At 38.8% G+C, this 20,611-nt stretch overlaps 1 protein-coding gene across 4 annotated transcripts; it reads left to right on the top strand.

Moving 5' to 3' along the window:
- Positions 1 to 826: 826 nt before the first annotated feature.
- Nudt4 (nudix hydrolase 4) lies at positions 827 to 19,576 on the top strand. 4 transcript variants are annotated; one of them, XM_026397009.2, is made up of 5 exons: positions 827 to 1,356; positions 12,813 to 12,923; positions 14,225 to 14,269; positions 16,513 to 16,600; positions 16,785 to 19,576. In XM_026397009.2, exons 1-5 carry the CDS (start codon positions 1,258 to 1,260, stop codon positions 16,985 to 16,987), a joined length of 546 nt encoding a protein of 181 aa, XP_026252794.1. In that variant the 5' UTR covers positions 827 to 1,257; the 3' UTR covers positions 16,988 to 19,576. The 4 variants fall into 4 exon arrangements, with proteins under 4 accessions (XP_026252794.1, XP_026252791.1, XP_026252782.1 ...); XM_026397006.2 differs by having other exon boundaries at positions 12,770 to 12,923; positions 16,516 to 16,600; XM_026396997.2 differs by having other exon boundaries at positions 12,770 to 12,923.
- Positions 19,577 to 20,611: the final 1,035 nt, after the last annotated feature.

Here is a 20,611-nt window from a genome sequence, read left to right as displayed (position 1 = left end):
GCCTTCTTTCTCAGGGCTTCTATGACACTGAAATTTTGAAGTTGTTTGCCTCAAGTCCCTAAGACTGCAAGTTGCCAGAGAGCAACAAATTCCAGTTATTTAGTGTTTGTGGCCTCAGCACCCAACTGTGCCTGTTACTTAGAAGGAGACACACAGGAAAAACAGTAAACGATAGCCATTAACTAGAACTAACAGATACATTCTGGAGGGTAAGACAAAGTGGGGGGAACAGAACAATTTTCAAAACTATGATTAAGCTTGAGCTGACTCTAAAAGAGAACGCGAACCATCCCAAGCAAAGAGAAGGAGACGAAAGAAAGAAGAAAAACAGTTAATCAGGAAATTTGCCCTTCTCCCGTTTTTTTTTTTTTTTTTTGGGGGGGGGGGAATAAAAAGAAGAAAAGAAACCCTTAATGAAAGTCTCAACCTTTCTAGGCCTTCACGACTCTATGGTCACCGCGGAGCCTCTACAGTTGCTGCGGTGCCTCTGGCATTTCCTGACCAGTGTGCAACTTTGCAGGGGCTGAATGTACTTAGCTCCCCTCTTGAGGAGAAAATATTTAGGGTCCTCAGAGGAAAGTCGCGGGAGGACCCTTGTAAATAAGGAGGGAGGGAGGGGTCTTGGCTTCCTTCCATTTACTGTCATTGCACGGAGGCACGGTCACTCCACGCTCGATCTAGCCCCAGCCGCGAGGCCCCTCAGAACCCGAGTCCGAGAGCGCGCAGCCCCGCCCCCAGGAGGACGAGGCCCCGCCCCGCCGCAACGGTCCGGACACGCAGGCGCGGTGGCGCGCGCAGGATGGCGCGCGCGGGGGGCGGTGGCGCGCAGGGCCGCTTAAATAGTGGTGGAGGGGGCGGCGCGCAGCCGCCGCAGCGCTGCTGCTCCGTCCGCGCGAGTCCTCGCAACTGTCTCCGCGTGGCGCGAGCCTCGAGCCTCGCTCTTCCCCCTGACGGCGGCGACAGGAGGAGCGCAGGCGAGAGGCGGCGGGCTCCATGGAGAAAGGCGGACGCCGGGGCAGAGGCGGCGCTTCCATCCCGACACCCGGGCTCCAGTGACCCGCGCTCGTGTCCTGCACCGCGTCGGAGCGGCCGTCGGCCCCGGGACTAACCGGCCTCGCTGCCACTCCCCGCGCCGCCGCCTTTCTACCGGCGCGCCGAGCCACCGACTCGCCCTCGCCCCTACTCCCCGGCGGGGTGGCTGCGGCCGGGCCCCCTCTGCGGCGGCCGGAGCAGCCTCGGCAGCAAGAGCCCGCCTCTATGATGAAGTTCAAGCCCAACCAGACGCGGACCTATGACCGCGAGGGCTTCAAGAAGCGGGCGGCGTGCCTGTGCTTCCGGAGCGAGCAGGAGGACGAGGTGAGCGGCCGGCGCACGCTGCGCTCCGCGGGGCCTCTGGGGCAGCGGGCGGGTGGTCCTTCGCCGGGTCCCCGCCGACCCTCGGTCTGCGCCACGCCGGGGCGATTGGAGCCTCTCGCTGCTCCCTCCCACCCTCCTTCCTTCCTTTCTCCCGGCTGATCGCGGAGACAAAGGGGCTCGCCCAGTCCGGCCCTCTCCGTCGGGGCCCGCGTGAGGACGGGAGGCCGAGGCGCCTCCTGGCCCCCGGGAAAGTCTCACCTAGCGCGAGTCACCATCTTAACGTGCGAGTTGAGCTTAAAGCTGGATAAACCTCCGGTGCTAACGGAGGGCAGAAATGGCGTGTTGCAGCCGGGCCCTTCCTTTTATATTTCCTTTCCACGTTACTGCAGCTTGCGGTTTCGGATTAAATCTAGTTTGGTTTGTGGAACAAGTAGCAGGTCCTCCCCGGGCTTTAAAGCGAAATCGCCTTCGGTCTAGTCAAGTGGATCCATGAGCTCAGATACAGTTGGCATAATTATACTTCGTTTTAAAAAATGGCCTCTTAAAAGTTTTTCTGATGCAGAAAGGTGGGTACTGAAAGATGTCGGATGTCACCCAAAGGACTAAAATAAACTAGAAATGGGGAAAGTTGCCATTTTCAGACAATAACTGCTAGTCTTAGCATATTTATCAAGGCTTCTTTACTTTGCTGTTTGGCTTGACATCTGGAAAAGAGCGGTCTTCTCCAAGAGCAAGCAGTCGATATGCTACATAACTCCTCAGCTTTGGGTTCATAGGCAGGGGCGGGGTGGGGGGTTTTCCCAGAAGAGCGGTTTTTACTTATTTCACTTACGTTTACTTAATTTTAAAATAGCTCACTGTTTTGAATTTGCAATAAGCCACTTGGTAGCTGATGAAAATTTTTAACACTATCGTTCTAAAAATGATTTGATAGGAGAAAAGTTAACATTCAGATTTATGTTTCCATAATTGTGACCAATAAAATACCAGGCTAAAGCTGGAGATGGGAATTTAATGGCTTCCTTATTACTAGTCTATAGTTCTGGTAAGTATGACTTATAGTATACACTCAGTGGTTAGTTCTTGCTGACAAAAGATCATGTGCCTTTAAACTTTTGCCACCCACCCCACTCCCCTTTTTTTATTTTAAAGACACTATTGCCTTTAAGGCTAATCAACCTTTGGGTTGGTTTTTCAGTGCTCTTTTGGAGTCCTTTAAATGTTAAACCTAAATTCTGAAGGTGTTTCTAGAGAAAACCAGTGTCTTTCAGATGAATCTACATAGAATTAGAAACTACCAGGAGTAGGATCTCTAACATTTGCAGAATGAACAAAGCCAACAAGCATCAACTGTGTACTACCAAAAAAAAAATTAGGTTTTTAAAAGAAGGATCATATTGGAGGAACACATACTTTGTAGAAGAATATAGCTAACAGTGATCACAGTAAGAATCAAGGATCTTGTCTGGCTTATTTTATGATCATATTCTTAGTTGAGAGTTTACAATGTGCTAGGTACAGCCAGAGGAAAGTTTGTTACATGTAATCCCTTTAAAACTTGGAGGTAATACTGGTTTTTCCTGTTACAGGTGAGGAAGACAGTACAGAGCATAAATGCTTTGCCCAGATGACACAGTTAGAAAGTTGTAGAGTCAGAATTCGGTGCTCAATCCGTACTTCTGATGCTGGGCTCCTAGGAGGGACTGGCCAATAGCAATTAGATGCACACATTTGTTAAATGAGTGAGATTTTGTGAGACTGAGCTTCAAAGTCTTTCTGAAAGTGTTATCTTTGAAGTCTTGCCATAATGTGAACTTGGAAATTCAGACTTTGTTAATTTTTTTTTAAGTCCCTAAGGGAATATATGGGAGATGGAGGAAGTCAAAATGATCCATATTGTATATGATAATATAGTCTGACAAGAGCTTCAAGAATTACCTTAGCAGATAAGTGGGTTGTTTTTATGCTTGGAAATTGTTTATCCTTGGTCCAGGGGTATATCTCCGTGGTAGAGCTCTTTCCTACCTGGAAAGAGGCCCTGGGTTTAATCCCCATCACTGCCAGGGTGGGGGGGGGGATTATTTTTTTTGTAAAATAACTACCAAATTCATAGCCTGTAGTTGAGTAAATAGACTAGCTCTGTTAGATAAAATGAAGTAAGGGATAAGATTTGGTGAATATATTAGAGATGCCATTGTGTAAAACTTTGTAAGTAATAATCTGTAGATTGAGAAACCAGTGAATCAGCTTGTTAGAGGATATACAGAGGGAAGACTCTGAAATTCTCTGAAGTAAAATGTAAAGCCAACTTTAACATCTGTTTTAGCTCTTCAAAATCTTCTTTTCTTTGGTTGTGTACAGTTGAGGCTCTGTTACATGGTAATTACAGAGTAAACTCTAGCAAAACTTTTAGTAAGATGTCCAGGAACACTGAATTTGCTTCCACTCTGTTGAAATTACATTGCTAGCCTTCCAAGAATAGGATGCAAACCAGCTTATACCCACCTCTCTAACTAATGTTTCCTTGTGCTGGATTAAGAACACCTAGATCTGGTGAGGACTTTTAAATGCATATTTTGAGGATGAGTATAAGTTGAAATAAAAGTAATTGCTATTTGACCATAAAAAGCTGTGTAGAGCTCACATCTGGCTCTCCTGGCACTGAGGGAGTTCTCAGTAAGTTCTTTAGAACAGGTGGTTCTGGAAAGAAGATTGTTCTGATAGCAGAGTCTGGTTTTTTTTTTTTTTTTTGAGGGTGGCTTTATTTTTTTTCTTCTCATTTTTATCTTTATTCTGCCCTGTGAGGTAAATAAGTATTAGAATTTATACAGGAAGAAAATAGGTAACTTGTCCCAAGGTCACAGATGCCTTTAGAGCCAACTAGTGTAATCCCAACGACTTGGGAGGATGAAGCAGGAGGATTCCAAATTCATGACCAGCCTTAGCAATTTAGCAAGACTGTCTCAAAAAAAAAGGTCATGATGTAGGTCAGTAAGTAGTAAACTGCCCCTGGGTTAAATCCTCAGTACCAAAAAATTAAAAAAAAAAAAAATTCATTTAGAGGCCAGATGTTTTGTTTCAAAGTCTTAGATTTATTCAATCAGCCTCTCTAGAAAATTATTTCTGTGGAGAACCACCTTCAGTTTTGGCAGTTGGGCTTTGAAACAAGCTCACAAAATAATTTTCCTGTAGACTGTGCTTGTTTAGTGAAAGATGCCAACACCTTTACAAATAGGTAACTGAAAATTGGTTAACTTTGAGCATATTTGCATACATATAGTTTGAACAGTGCAAAGATGAAGTCTCAATTCATATCCTGTAGTGGCAGGTTAGACAAATGACTGATTAAAAGGGAAGTACAGTAAGATAAAAGTGCTTTCAGGTGCTCTGGGATTCACATCCAAAGTGAGTCATTTCAGAATGCAGGAAAAGGACCAAGCATCCCAAACAGTAAGACTTGGGACTGTGATCTATAATGCTACAGCTTGGGATACCAAAAAACAAGGAATAGGTAAACATAGAGTGCCTTAAATGTAAGGCTAAGGACTTGTTAGACAGGAAAGGAACTCTTAGTTTTGAACAAAGGACATTTAGAATTTAGATTTATTTAAGCATGAATACACCAGCAAAATGCCAGCAAAATGGGAACACTGCCAAGATGAGAAATAGAAATGACTTGATCCTGGATGGAATCTAGGCACAGTTGCAAGAGAGACATTATCGGTCCTAAAATCTGACTACTACTCTGCCATTGGACTTGGTGCTGTAATTAGCTTTTAACCTCCCAGAGCCAGTGGCTGCATCTTCTGCAGATGGTCTGCTGTAATACTGAGTATATATTCATGGAAAATCTGAATTCTACAAAATCATAAAACAAAGACAAGGTAGTCTCAGAAAGCACTAATAAATAGTAACAGTACTAATTAGAATTATTAGTACAATTAAGTCTCCACTAGTACAATTAAAGTCTCCGTCTTTACACTTTAAGTCAGTAGTTAGTCCACCCCTTTCATATATATACTGTGGGGCTCATGTTTCATTAAGATTGAATACTGGGGCTGGGGATGTGGCTCAAACGGTAGCGCGCTCACCTGGCATGCTTGCGGCCCGGGTTCGATCCTCAGTACCACATACAAACAAAGATGTTGTGTCTGCCGAGAACTAAAAAATAAATGTTAAAATTCTCTCTCTCTCTCAGTCTCTCTCAAAAAAAAAAAGACTAAATACTGTCCAAAGATAGCTTCCTCACACCCCCCACATCCCTTTGTTGGTCTTGGGAATTGAACCCAGGTCCTCATACATGCTAGGTAAGTGCTCTACCACTGAGCAACCTCCCCACCCCTTTTTATTTTGAGAATTATTTTCTCACTGAATTGCTGAAGCTGGTTTCAAATTTGAGATCCTCCTGCCTCAGCCTTCCAAGTAGTTGGGATGACAGGCATGAGCCACCACACATGGCTAGTAACTTTGAACCCAGGGGCACTTAATCACTGAGCCACATCTCCACCCCTTTTTTATATTTAGAAACAGGGTCTTGCTGAGTTGCTTAGGGCTTTACTAAGTTGCTGAGGCTGCCTTTGAACTCACCATCCTCCTGCGGATAGCCCTCCCAGACCTAAAAAAGGGCTGTCGTATAAGTCACTAAACCAACTACCTTGTTTGAGGAAATGCACTTCTATAGCATTTTCATCTGTTTTTTCCTTAGGGTCTTAGGTGTATCCTAGCCATTGTTAAACCTACAATCTTTTCAAATGGCCGTTTGTGCATGGTGGATGTTCATCCCCTGCTGCTCACCTAATTTTGGTTAAATTCCTTTGAAATGGCTAACTATGATAGAAGTAGATTGTGTCAGAGTTTTTGTTTTTGTTTTAATTGTTGTTGTTGTTTGGGGCTTTGCAGTGCTGGGGATTGAGTGCGGGAAGCACTATACCACTGCACCATATCCCTAGTCCTTTTTATTTTTGAGACAGGGACTTGTAAATAGCTGGGATTACAGGCATGTGCCACCATTACATTTCAAATGATGTTTTTCTGTTATTTGTCCAGGGCGTGAAAAACAGGGTAAAGTGAAGTAGCAGCAGTGTAGTGTAGAAGGAGGAATGCTTATGTGAAGGTAGTCAGGTTGAATGGGGTAAGAGGAAATGTCTTGGTGTCCACCACTCTGAACATTTTTGGCTTTGAGGTTTGAATGTGATTAAAGTCTGGTTCTGTATCTTGGTGGAATGAGTAGTCTTTAAATCTGTTTGGTCTCAGCCCTGGTTTATATGGAAGGTTGGATGTCTACTTTCATCTGTCATCAATGTGACATATCTCCTGACAGTGGATATGGAAAATAAATTTAAAACCTTAGTGACCACGTATAGCTCTGATAGCTGTTAGTGTATTGTCTTAATGAGATTTTACATGAGCTTTGTTAGGTCAGTCGTACCATTTTTAGAACATAATTAACATGCTAACTTTCTTTTCAGTAGATTGAGGATATTATAGAAATGTTTATTTGCCTGTTAGTATGCTTTGGGGGGATAGCAAATGATAATACTTTACGGTGATTCTGTGGGGTTTAAATGCTTCCAGTATTTATGAGAAGGACTCATGAGCATCTGCCCTTTTTTAAAAAAAAAAAAATTAATGGGGCTGGGGATGTGGCTCAAGCAGTAGTGCGCTCGCCTGGCATGCGTATGGCCCGGGTTCGATCCTCAGCACCACATACCAACAAAGATGTTGTGTCCGCTGAGAACTAAAAAATAAATATTAAAAATTCTCTCTCTCTCTCTCTCTCTCTCTCTCTCTCTCTCTCTCTCTCTTCTCTCTCTTTAAAAAAAAATTAATGTAATTGTAGGAAACAGTATGTTGTGATTAGGTAATTGTCTTCACCAAAACAAACCAAAAAGGGCCTTTAAAATAAATTGTGTAGTGGGGCGGGAGAGTGTAGCTAAATACAGTGCTTGCTAAGCACATGAAAGGTCCTGGGCTGAGTCCTCAGTACTTCAAAAGAAAAAAAATTAAAAAAAATAAATTGTGGAACTCTGCATGTATATAAATAACTATAGCTATTAATAGTTTACTTTTCCCACCACCTATATTAGAAAAAGAATAATGAAGCTGAGAATGTGAATTCATACCTAGTAAAACAATCGCTATGGTCAGTACAGTACTTAGCATCCCAAAGGTTTATCTAAGAAACAAAGTTTCAGTTGTTTATTATACTAGACATCAATCTTGAAAGAAAATTGCAAAGAAGATTTTAAATTTGTACTAACAGAAAGGTGTGATGCTTTTTTTGAGACAGGGTCTCACTCAGTTGCCCTGGCTGAGCTGGAATTTGGATCCTCCTGCTTCAGTCTCCTGCATTGATGGGATTACAGGGTTCTGGTAATCCTAGGCTTTTTTTTTTTTTTTTAAGCCCTTTGTTTTATTTTTATGTGGTGCCTCTCACTGGGAAGCACTCTATCACTGAGCTACAACCCCAGCCCCAAAACTAGGCTTTTTAATTTAGTGAACCCTTTTTCTTGAAAGAGAAGTGGAGAAAACTCTAAGATGAAGTATAAACAAACTGACTTTCATACTGTCATTCTTAAAACCCTCTGAGATAGAGCAGGTGTTGGTACTTGGGGACAAAGTAGGAAGTGCTTAGAAAATACTGATAAATTCATGTGCTTTCATCTAATCACAATCTCCTGCCTAAAAATAGCCATTTTATCCTCTCTTGTTGACCTAATTAAAATATGCACATCTCACAGAGTGCTGTCAGTTTTTATCAATCCATATTCATCTAGTGCTGGGGATGGTTTGTGGAATTCCATAGCCATTTCTCATGCCCATGATGGACCTAGTTAATTACAGGATTGCTTGGCTGTCCTAGTTGGCCTCAAAAATCTGACCACTCAGTTTGGGAGGCCGGTTGAGGGGGACAGAGGCTGTGTTAATTGTCTTTTTTTTTTTTTTTTTTTGGCACCAGGGACTGAACCCAGGGGCACTTAACCAACCACTGAGTCACATCCCCAGCCCTTTTTATTTTTTATTCTGAGACAGGATCTTGCTAAGTTGCTGAGACTGGCCTTTCACTTATGATCCTCCTACCAAGCCTCTGGGATTATAAGCGTGCACCACTACGCCTGGCCAGATTTATTTCTTCCACCCTGGCAGACCTAACCTCTTGTCTATAGAATGCCTGTGGGAGATCCCGTCTCAAAACAAAAGATAAAATATAAAATATTCTGATAGAGTGCTTGCCTAGCATGTTCGAAGCCCTGAGTTGAATACTTATTATGGGAGAAAAAAACAAAATAAACTTCTTTCTTGAGAGTGTTTCTCCTTAAGTTCAAGAATTTATGCTGAATTACTATATCTGACAAGAGATAGATTATTCTTACCATCTAAAGATTGAAGATTATAAAGACAAAAAGTAAATGGATTTAGTTTGATGCCATGAATATATTTCTTTCTTACTAGTCCATTTTCATAAAGAACTTTAAAAAGGGAATCTTTTTGATGGAAATTATAAGTAGATAATTAACATGTTTTTCTTGCTCCGAAAAGTATGTACCTTTAAGGTGCTGGATCTGTGTTTTCCAATACATGGTCCTTGAAATGACTAGTGGAATGAGAAACTGAATTTTAATTCATCTTAAAAAATCCATAAGATTTTGCTGGCAAATGTGTTTCATGCTCAAAAAGGCATGAATAGGTCAAAAGTCAGGCTGGAGGTAGAGGCAGATCAAGGGCATGTAAGAAGAGCTCAGTTCTGTTCTAGTGTAAATTGTCATTTTTTTGTTTTGTTTTTTTAAAGATACACTTGTATGAACAGACGCAATCTTCATTCTTTGATTAGACTAACTCAACTTGTCCAAAAAATTTATGTAGATGTGTTTCATGGAACTTTCTAAATAATTTATGAAAGGGAGATGTTGACCCACTCAGTGAGTGGTTCCATGAGTTGGTGACTTTTGGAAGAAAATTTAGTCATATGTAGATGTCCTATTGATGATACTGGTTTGGTTTTAAAATATGAGGCTAAAATGTTAATTCAGAAAAGCCGACACAGTCTATGCTAGGGTGTTTTCCAACATTAATAATCTTATATAATTTAGCTATTAAAGACAGTCTTGGAGAATTGAGAACATATAGTCATTGACCTAGATACGTGACCCTTGGAATTTTATTTTATTTTTTTTAGGACTCATGGAGGATGGAGTTCAAGGTCAGCCTCAGCACCTTAGCCAGGCCATAAGCAACGCAGAGAGACCCTGTCTCTACATAAAATATTAAGAAGGACTGGTGAAGTGCCCTGGGTTCAGTCCCTGGTGCCAAAAAAAAAAAAAAAAAAAAAAAAAACCTACTTGCTAAGAAAGCATAGAATTGTATAGTAAGATAGTATAGTAAGTAAAATCAGGTTATATGTAACTCATACCTTGTGCCTAGAAAAATAGGTCTTTAACCCTGCAGTCAGAACCAGTAGTTGCCATTTACTTTCCCAGTGGCATAAGATACACTTTAAACATTTTTTAGTTTAACATTTAATTTGCAAATATTGATATAGGACCAAGACCTTGGATTGGCCTAGATCCTCAGTAGCTGCCCCCCAAACTTTTTTTTTTTTTTTTTTTAGTGCTTGGGAATAAACTCAAAGTTCTAACATTGAGATACATTCCCAGCCCAAACCTCCTTTTTGAGTAAATTAGAAAGATTTGAAATTTGATTTGCATTTTTAAGAATTTGAACATAGAGACTTTAGGTTCTTAATGGATTTTACTTTTTCTCCCATTCTTTTCTATACTGGGGATTGAACCCAAGGGCACTTTACCACTGAGCTACATCCCCAGTCCTTTTCTTTATTTTGAGACAGGGTCTCTCTTTAAGTTGCTTAAGGCCTTGCTAAATTGCTGAGACTAATCTCGAATTTACCATCTTCCTGCTTCAGACTCCCTAGTTGCTGGGATTAGGCATACACCATTGCTCCTAGTGTCCATAGTAGTTTTAATAGCCTATCTTCAATTAATCTTTACAGTCTTTTTGATGTATCTTTTTCTGCCATGATAGCATCATTATTTCTCAGTAACTATAAAACAAATAGAATTAGTACCATTGGGCGATGCACCTAATTCTTGGTAAATTAATCCAAGTCAATAAGTGGGGAGAACAGAGAACTAGTAGTGGCCAAGAATGACAGGACCTAAGTCTTTTTTTTTTTTTTTTTTTTTTTTGAACAAGGGATTGAGGTTAGGGATGCTTTCCCACTGAGCCACATCCCCAGCCCTCTTTTAGATTTTATCTAGAGTACTTTTTTACATTTTATCTGGACACAAGACCTTGCTAAATTGCTGAGGCTGGTTTTGAGCTAATGATCCTCCTGCCTCAGCCTTCCAAGCTGCTGGGATTACAGATGTGTGCCACCACCCCTGGCTTTAAGATATTAAATTCTCATTAACACCAATCCTATAAGAATAATTATTTCTCTTTTCACACAAGGAAACCAATGCATTGAAGGTTGCTTATTAGCACATACCTTATGTGTATCAAGGAATGGAACACCTTGGTTATAATCTTCTGTGCAGTCAGTCACCTTTGGAATCAAACCTATGTCTTCTGATACTCAATACATTTCATTAACTGTGGCTGTTTAGCTTCTGATTTTGATACGTAACTACTTAGTATTATTTAAATTTAAAGCTGTCTTACATTTCATTTTACCAAAATTGCTAGTTTTGAACTTGCTACCCTCAAAGATAGGCATCAGTAATTCCACTAAGACTTTGTCAGCCATCATGTTAGTTTTCAGTACTTCCTCTGGTTTTGTTATTGTTTTACAACAAGTTGTTTGCTTCAAGGAATGATGTCGGTGCAAGCAATAAAGCTGTGTCCAGATCTAAAGTGAAACAATGCTGACTCTTGTAAATGATCACTGGCTGTGATGAAGGTGTGTCCCTAGGCAAAGGTGTACTCTTTTATAGTAAGGGAGGTATATTGCCTAAATAGGCATTTTCTTCCTACTCAGCCGTTTGGGGATTTAGGGGGAAGGTAGAAGTCTGAACTACTGACAGTCTGAACTTGTTGGGAAAGGTAAAGTTCCTGTTAGCCTACCTCAAGTAGGAGGAGGCATCAGTACTGGCTGTGAACGAAGGATAGAGCTAGGGAGATAGAACTGCTGTATGCATGTCAAATAAATATATATATCAGTACCCACTGGGATTAACTTTTGTTTAAATTTACTTGAAAGCAATATTATATGATAATCTTGCAAAATTATTGTTGTGGTTAAAACATGTTACCTTCATAATATCATTTGACATTGATAAAGATTTTGTCATTCTTTTAAAACTTGAGTGGATTTCGACCTAACCTATACCACAGGTTTCATTTTTAAGACTGCTATGTAATACTATTCCAGGTACTATTAAATAGTTAACATCTATACTTGTCTTGATAATACAACGGGGGTCTGTTGTTTTGAAGAATTTATATAGTTAAGGCTTAATGGTGTCCTTGATTAGAGTTCTGTAGAGTGTTCCTATAAAAAGCCAGATAAGGGCTGGGGATGTGGCTCAAGCGGTAGCGTGCTCGCCTGGCATGCGTGCGGCCCGGGTTCGATCCTCAGCACCACATACCAACAAAGATGTTGTGTCCGCCAACTAAAAAATAAATATTAAAAAAAAATTCTCTCTCTTTCTCCTCTCTCTCCTCTCTCACTCTCTCTTTAAAAAAAAAAAAAAAAAGCCAGATAAGTATTTTAGACTTTGCAGGCTATATAGTGTAAATATAATTCACCTCTACTCTTAAAGGATAAATCAGCCAGATTAATGTGTACAAGTGAATGAGTGTGACTTGGTTCTAATAAAATTTTACCTATGGACACTGAAATATAAATGTCATCTGTTTTAAAAATAGAAAAACCCTTCTTAGCTCATAAACTGTACCAAACAAAACAGGTGGTGATGGAATTTGCTAATGGTGAGCATAAAAATGACAGTTCTATGTACCAAGCATTGATTCTACATGCATTTCCCTGTTCCTTTTTCACAGCATCTGTAGTCTTCCAGGTATTCATTATATTTTAACAAGGTGACACATCTATGGTCATATCCTTATATGGAAGAGTAATTAAAGATTTCCTAACTAAAGAATAATTGATAGAACTGCAAACCCCAGTGTGTTCAACTTTAGGGTTAGTAAATGAAGTCTTTGCTTGTATCCTTTGTTAATATCCAAGAATTGGGAAATTTTACTAATTGAATCTACTATTTAAATTATCTCATTAAACACAGAATGGTTTAGTAATGTGGTCATATGTTGGATTTTTGGTCTTTGGAAACACAAACCTTTTTGGTAGTATAAGGTGTACTCTTAGTAATTTTAATGACATTTAAGAATCAGCTACAACCCTGCAAAGGTTTGAGAATGTTGTTTGTATCCATAGTGCTTCTCAGGCTGGAAATACATGGTCACGGTGGGTCTTGCAGGTGCTGTTGGTGAGTAGCAGTCGGTACCCAGACCAGTGGATTGTCCCAGGAGGAGGAATGGAGCCTGAGGAGGAGCCTGGCGGTGCTGCCGTGAGGGAAGTTTATGAGGAGGTGAGGTGAATGGTCATTTATTCTCCTTTCACACACACTGTACATTGGGATTCTACAGAAGGGTCTTCTGTGTGAGGTGTACAAACAAGGTATTTTGCTCAGCAACACTGAGGAGAAGGCAAGAAGTTAAGCAGGTCCCAGCAGTGCTTTTTCGTTGTTTTCTGATAGAACACCGATAACCATGTGACTGTAGTTAGCATTTTGCTAAACCACGTTTTTTTTTTTTTTTAACCTGGTAAAATTGAGGTAAAGTCAGTGTGAAAGTTGCTCAGAATCATATCGACATGTAACTTCCTGATTGTCCTGATTACTTGATCAGTGATCAGTGTGTAATATTATGGCCTTGGCAAGGTTAGTATTAACATCGAACAGGAATGCATGGATCATAAGCTGTAATTCTATCTCAAATGAGTAAGAAGCAATTGCTGGGGCTGGGGTTGTGGCTCAGCGGTAGAGCGCTCGCCTAGCATGTGTGAGGCCCTGAGTAGAACCTCAGCACCACATATAAATAAATAAATTAAAATTTAAAAAAGCAATTGCTTTTGTTTTACTACTTTTGTCATCAAGATCAATAAAATATGACACTCCCTCATGTATAAAAGCATAAGTGGTTTGCTTATATTCTTTCAGTTGATAGAGCTTACTCACAGGCAAAACAACAAAGTAAGTAGTGGTGCTGTTATAAATGGGAAGGGAATGCATAAGGCCATTCTTAGGCTTTGTACATAAGGAGAGGTTTCACAGCAGTAGGTTGGTAATAATAGCAATTTCCTGAAGGAAGGACACCTTAAGTAGAGGAAACGGCATGTCCAGTGGTATTCATTTGTAGTATGAAATGGGGAACAACTGAAGTTGCAATAGGTTAGTTACAATGCTAGGAATAAATAATGAAGACTGTGTAATAGAAGGGTGCATAGAAGAATCCTAAATCTAAGCCATGGGAAAAGAAGAAAGGAGAAAGATGGATCTTTAAGAAGAGGAAGTGTGTATTTACAGAAGTCTGATTTCATTCATGTTTGACTCAAATTGGTAGAAAATCTAATTTCTATCAATTCATGCCACTTCTTATAAAACAATAATCTGATCAATAAGGAGTCACATGTAGTCACATTATTTTATAGCAAACCACAGGACCTGAATCTTGGTATGGTCAAAAAACTTCACAGAAGCAGGAAGATAGTGATTTGGTATGGGAAAGCCCATTCTGTTTAGATTCAAAAATTGAAGGAGCCAGAATAACTTATGTAAATTACATTATTATGAAAAGATAAATATTTGCATTTCATCCTTTTTTTTAATAGGCAGGAGTCAAAGGAAAACTAGGAAGACTCCTGGGTATATTTGAGGTGAGTTACAAAAGTAATCCTCACCTAGCTGTTAATAGCATTTATTCCTTTTGAAGATCAGCAAGATAATCTGGCAGCAGGCTGAACCAGACATTCCTCTAACACTGTCTGTAGGCAAGGTAGTCATAAGGATTAGAAAAGGAGGAGGTAAGTAAAAGCCACTTCACCTTTTTTTAATATACCATCCATTTTTATACAGCATTATTATGGTAGTAATTACCCCCGTCAGTGGGTTTCCAGTCCTAGATATATGGAATATATGAAACATGGGGACATTATTTTTTCAAGATAATATTTAAGGGTTAGTTCAGTCTTTAAGGTAAAACCATATAATTTTATTTTTATGCTTTTAGGAAATTCAGAATTCCAGTTGTTCAGCACTTGGGAGAATTGATGACTCTTACAAGTATACAGTAGTTTTTAAAGTCCTAAAAGCATAAGCATTCAGACTTTTCCAGAATTCAGCACTTGTTTTACCCAGTTTCATAGCACCATCTCCTGGTTAAACTGGAAAAGATAAGATTTGTTTTCAGTAATTCAAATATCATAGTTCAAGTGACATTTGTCAATATGGTGACAGGTCTTTGAAGAAAACTCATAAAGCTCAAAATATTGGAAGGTAACAGTATTGTTTTCCAAGTACTATTTAACAGAAAATGTCAATCAATACATCTTTTCCCTTAGAAAATAAAACAGTATTGTTTTCCAAGTACTATTCAACAGAAAATGTCAATCAATATATCTTTTCCCTTAGAAAATAAAACAGAATCATTTTGCCCTTTTGCCCCAGTGATTTCAATGAATTTATGAATGTACTGTAACAGATAAATATTAATTGCTAGGCATAGAAATAAGAAAAACAATTTTAGAAAAATAGTACTGGGGATGTGGCTCAGTATTAGAGCAGTTATCTAGCTTGTGTGAGGCCCTGGGTTTTATCCTCAGCACTGGAAAGTAGCAAATGATGATGATGATGAAGAGAAATAATAGTAATAATAAAAACTAATAAGTGACTTACCATGTGTCTAATTTGCTGTTCATACTCCTTCCCAAAGACACAGTAAACTGATTGGATTATTTGGGTTATTTGTGGTAAATCGAGGCAATTATTTAAAGTCTTAGACTACAGCAAACGACTAAATTTAATTGGAATGAAAGTGAGTCCCTTCATTTTAAAGTCACCTTCTATTCAAATTTTTAGAGTCAAGACTAGGTTCCAGTTTTAATAAGGACAAAATTGAGTTTCAAGCATATCGATTTTTGGGAGGGGGGAGGTACTGGGTATTGAACTCAGGGGCACTCTACCACTGAGCCACATCCCCAGCTCTATTTTGTATTTTACTTAGAGACAGGGTCTCACTGAGTTGCTTAGCACCTCGATTCTGCTGGCTTTAAACTCTTAATCCTTCTGTCTCATCCTTCCCAGCTGCTGGGATTAGAGGTGTGTGCTGGTTTAAAAGATAGTTTTTGAGAAGGGCATTAACCCAGGTATTCTCAAACCTGGCTGTGTGTATAAAAATATCAACACTTTGGCTTTATCCACAAGTGAATTTTATCTTAAAACAATTTTCCCCCATTCTGAGTAATCAGGTATAACCAAGTTCAAGAAGCCCCAGTCTGGGTTGGTAGGACTGTGCTTTTCTGTGTATCTGGATAAACTGGAATATTCTATAGGAACTGGGACTTTTTCTCTACATATATCCTGAAGGAAGCAATTTTTCACAGCACTGAATGGTTGTCAGGATTAGCCCCAGGGAATAGGACCTAGTGTAAAAAGAATATGGTTCTTTTAATATAGGTTCCAAATTATAAGATTTTATTTATGAAAACAATGTTGAATATTTGTAAGTCAATGTTAAAAAGTTTACTATTAGGCCACGTGTGGTGGTGCACAACTATAATTCCAGCTGCGGTGGAAGTTCACAAGTTTTCTATGTCAGCATGGGCAGCTAAATGAACCCTGTCTCAAGAAGAGGCTGGTGATATAGCTCAGTGGTAGAGCAACTGTGGGTTTAATCTTCAGTACCAAAAAAAATAATATTCAGAGCTAGTTTCATCATTGATGAAGAAGCTCCAGTTCTCATCTTTTAAACTTTAGTTTTTTTTAATAACTCTTGCTAGACTGTACAACTGAGAATAATTGTTGCTTAGTCAGTGCTATGCCAGAACTGTTTATTTTTCCCCTGAAAATACATACTTGGCTTATTCCTGTAGATTAAAATGCTTTTCTTTTTATACTCAAGCAGAACCAAGACCGAAAGCACAGAACATATGTTTATGTTCTTACAGTCACTGAAATATTAGAAGACTGGGAAGATTCTGTTAATATAGGTGAGTTCCTATTCCTTTTGCTCTCTGGTCTTCTGAATTATCTTAAAACTGTTTCCTGAAACATTGTTTAAGCTGTTTCTAAAAAGAGTTATTTGGGGGGGCGGGGGTAAAGGTCATTGTTAGTAGAGTGCAGCTTGCTATTTAAAATTGACTGTATAGTAACTGTTGTCATACTATTCTCTAGGAAGAAAGAGAGAGTGGTTCAAAGTAGAAGATGCAATCAAAGTTCTCCAATGTCATAAACCTGTACATGCAGAGTATCTGGAAAAGCTAAAGCTGGGTTGCTCCCCAAGCAATGGAAATTCCACAGTACCTTCCCTTCCAGATAATAATGCCTTGTTTGTGACTGCTGCACAGACCTCGGGGTTGCCATCTAGTGTAAGATAGAGAGTTTGGGGAGGACCTCCCCAACCATGTGTGATCTCTTGGGGAGAGGCTTCTTCACTTTCCTTGGCAAACATCTGAATGATGCTCGCAAACTGTCTGAATTTGCCATGCAGGGATTTCAAACAATTTGCATGTTTTTCAGATGCTTTCAAATCTTCTTTAAAAAAAAAAAAAGTGTAAAATATTTTAATAAGCCAAAGCCATGTGGAATTTTTTTTTAGATGCCTTAACTATGCCCCCTCATGTTATTTTTGTCATTTTTTTCACAGCATTTTTTTAGGGTTTTTTTTGTTTTGATCTGTCCATTTGGCATCAGTCTTTTATCAGATCAAATTACTTGTGGGTATATTCCCCCTAAATTGTTTTCTCATTTGCAGCATTAATATAGTCAACAAATCTTTCTGTGGTGGGAATTAATGGAAAATATTCGTAGTATTAAAGAAATCCATCCATTCCAGAACTTGTTTCATAGGATAAGAATTTAAAATCATAAATTGCACATTTAGACTGTCTCTGTATGGTCCTTAACTGTTCGGGCAAAGGACTTCAATTTGATATTTGGGAAATTTGTCAACTCTTCTCTAAATTTGCATAATTAGTATTATGTTGCTGTCAACCTGAAATGGCTATTTTCCCTAAAATTCAATAGTAATTTAACACAAAATATTACTCTATAGTGAGTTGGTGATTTTTACAGAAATACTGTTAGCAAAATGCATGATGTAGTAAATACATCTTTCTTTTCATGAAGACAGTATTCACGGAATTTATTTAGCATGCTCAGTTGCCAATTCCCTTTGTCACTGATCTCTTACATAGAATATCTTGGAACCATATTTCCCTCAATGTAAATTGCCCTTAAAACATTTTCAGTTTTAATTTAGATTTACCAGAAACCACAGGATTAGAATCTCACCTTCAGGGCCAAGTCAGTGATGGCTGCACCACAGTGAAATACAAAGGCCACCTTGCTGTTCAGCTGCTGTGGGCTTAAGATTGTTAAGGCACCTTCAAATGTCTCATCTTTTTTAGGTTGTCGGTAATTACTGTTTGTCATAACTTTTGGGGCACTAAACACACCTGAACTAAAAGTTATTTCATCTTACCCTTTATACTCACTTTAAAAACCAGGCATCCCATCTAAAACAAATAAGTACCTGGATTGAAACTCCTGCATTTCCCCCAACAAGGTCAGAAATAAGGGGAGAGGAAAAAAAAACATTGACTAATGTTGGGAGAGTGAAAAAAGATCACTTTTTCTTACAGACAATATTAGCCTTTTGTAAATATTGTAACTGGTGAGTATAAAGTAGAAAAGGTATAGTTAAAATATTTGCTCTCTATATAACTGCTAACCTTTAAAAATATAATTGCTGCTAAAAATAGAGCTGTTATATTTCAGGAAAATTGGTGCCGTTTTGAAAATGAGATCTTGTGCCATTAAAGGCAGCTGAACTAAATATAAACATAGTTCACAAATTAATGCTGTCAACGGAAGGAGTAAAATAGAAAAACTTAACCAGTGACATTTTATCCTAAATTATGTAGTATAATCAAATGTGATCATCAGAATTTTTATATTTTTCTTTGTACAGAGGTTATGTATTCTGAGTTTTTAAAAAAGGAAACATTTTAAATCCCACAGATTTGTATCAATCACCAATGGACTTAAGATTTTTTTTCTCAGTAATATCTGAAATTTGTTTAAATTATACACTTAACACAGCAGACAAACTGGATTGTTTTTGTATATAAGACTGCTTCCACCTGAAATGCTGTCAAGAGTACTTGGGGGGTTTATCTTGTACATGATATTCTTAGAGGTAATAATGCATGAACTTATTTTATAAACTCTTGGACTATGTATTTGACATGTAAAAAATGTACAGTATTAATGTCAACCATCTCTTAAAAGTTAGCCTATAAATATTGTTGTATAATTTTCTTTGGTCAGAAACATTTTGGTCTAAGTAGTGCCGTCAGGATTTTCTTCAGTGCCATTTAGCAAAACATCTGTCATTCACCTATGCAACTAGCAAAAATGTGTATAATACTACAGAGTACCTTACAGTTTCACTTATAAAATTTCTTCATGTTCTTGTGGAACCTGATCTAGCAAAATTAGAGGAAAGCCCCAAGGAAATTTACTTGAAAAGCCAACATTTCCAGGTTAAATAGTGGAATCCACTACTAAAGATAAACAGTATAATGTCTACCATCTCAACCCTCCAAAGTTTGCAAGGTGTTGAGGCTGTTAATTGTGCTTATTTGTGGGGTAGTTGAATAAAATTGGGCACTTAATTTTTCGGTTCCTTGTCCCTCATGAAAAAGCAGTTACTGTAAATTTGACTTGTAGACAAAGTAGAATCTGCCCTGCATGTTGTTTTGTAAAGATGCCATTTTTCCATCCAAGCACATGCTATCCAATTTCCTGTCTATCACACTATTGTATAAAGAGCAGCAAAAACTGGAGGGGGAAGTAACTGCTGTACACACTGAATTGCTCTGCATGGTCTTATTTGAGATAATTGGTGTAAGAATCTTGACTTTTTTTATATTTGGAAACATCAAATAAAAATGGAAACAATCCTTTGTGGTTTTGTTTTGTTTATGTGAGCTTTCTGAAGCTTAGGGTCAGGTAGGTACTTTTTTTTTTATTTTGAAATGTTTTTGCCTTAATGTGACTACCTAGAAGAAACCTATATCATGTAAGTAGGGATATTTTACTTAAGGATTCAGCTGAAAGAAAAGAGAAGCTCTGCAGTGCTGTCTAGTTAATCACTAGTTTATTAAAGTATGATTTTAAGAATTAGTTGTAGGTAATTACTGTAGTTGACTGAGGTGGTTTCAACTGTTTCATGTATTTTTCTTCAATATTTACCAATAGCCTCACATACTCAGAATCTGCTCATACAGAAATTTACATTATGGTGGCATAAAGAAAGTGACTTAGCTTATAGGTTTCTAAGATCTTTTGAGGCTTTATAGCTTTTTATGTACACTTCAATGTAAGTTTTTATTTTTGGTACTGGGGACTGAACCCCAGGGTTCTTAACCAGTCACATCTCCAGTCCATTTTTTTTTTTTAATATATATTTTAGAGAGAGGGCCTTATTGAGTTGTTGAGGCTGGCTTTGAATTCACCATCCTCCTGCCTTAGCCTCCGAGACACTGGGATTATAAGGTGTGAGCCATTGTGCCCAGCTCAATATAGCGTAAAAAGCAATAGATGTTTATGAAATGTCATGCAAAGCAAGTGCTCTGCTACTCAGCTACAACCCCATCCCCTCCCTTCTATGTAATACCATCCTGACTGATGCCATTAGCTAAATTCCAGCAAGATGTTTCCCAAAGACATATCTTAGCAATACTCAAAAGGTTCCCCTTTTTTTTAGTGGGGGTGGGTGGGGGAAGGGGAGCAAGAACAAAGGAGTAATGGTTAACCTATTATAGATCCATATAATGAGCACTACAACAACAAAAACTGCGTTCAAATAAGAATATGTGTGTACAAACAGCTTCTCTGGAGAACAATTTAGTAGATATATTTAAAATGCATATAATCCTTTTACCATCTACGGGAGGGGGGGGGGAGATCTGGTCAAATATTATAAACTGTACAAC

The sequence above is a fragment of the Urocitellus parryii genome, chromosome 5 (assembly GCF_045843805.1).
Source record: "Urocitellus parryii isolate mUroPar1 chromosome 5, mUroPar1.hap1, whole genome shotgun sequence".
In the NCBI taxonomy this organism is placed as follows: domain Eukaryota; kingdom Metazoa; phylum Chordata; class Mammalia; order Rodentia; family Sciuridae; genus Urocitellus; species Urocitellus parryii.
The sequence above is the reverse complement of the archived record's forward strand: the minus strand, read 5'-3'. Positions and strand labels throughout refer to the sequence as shown.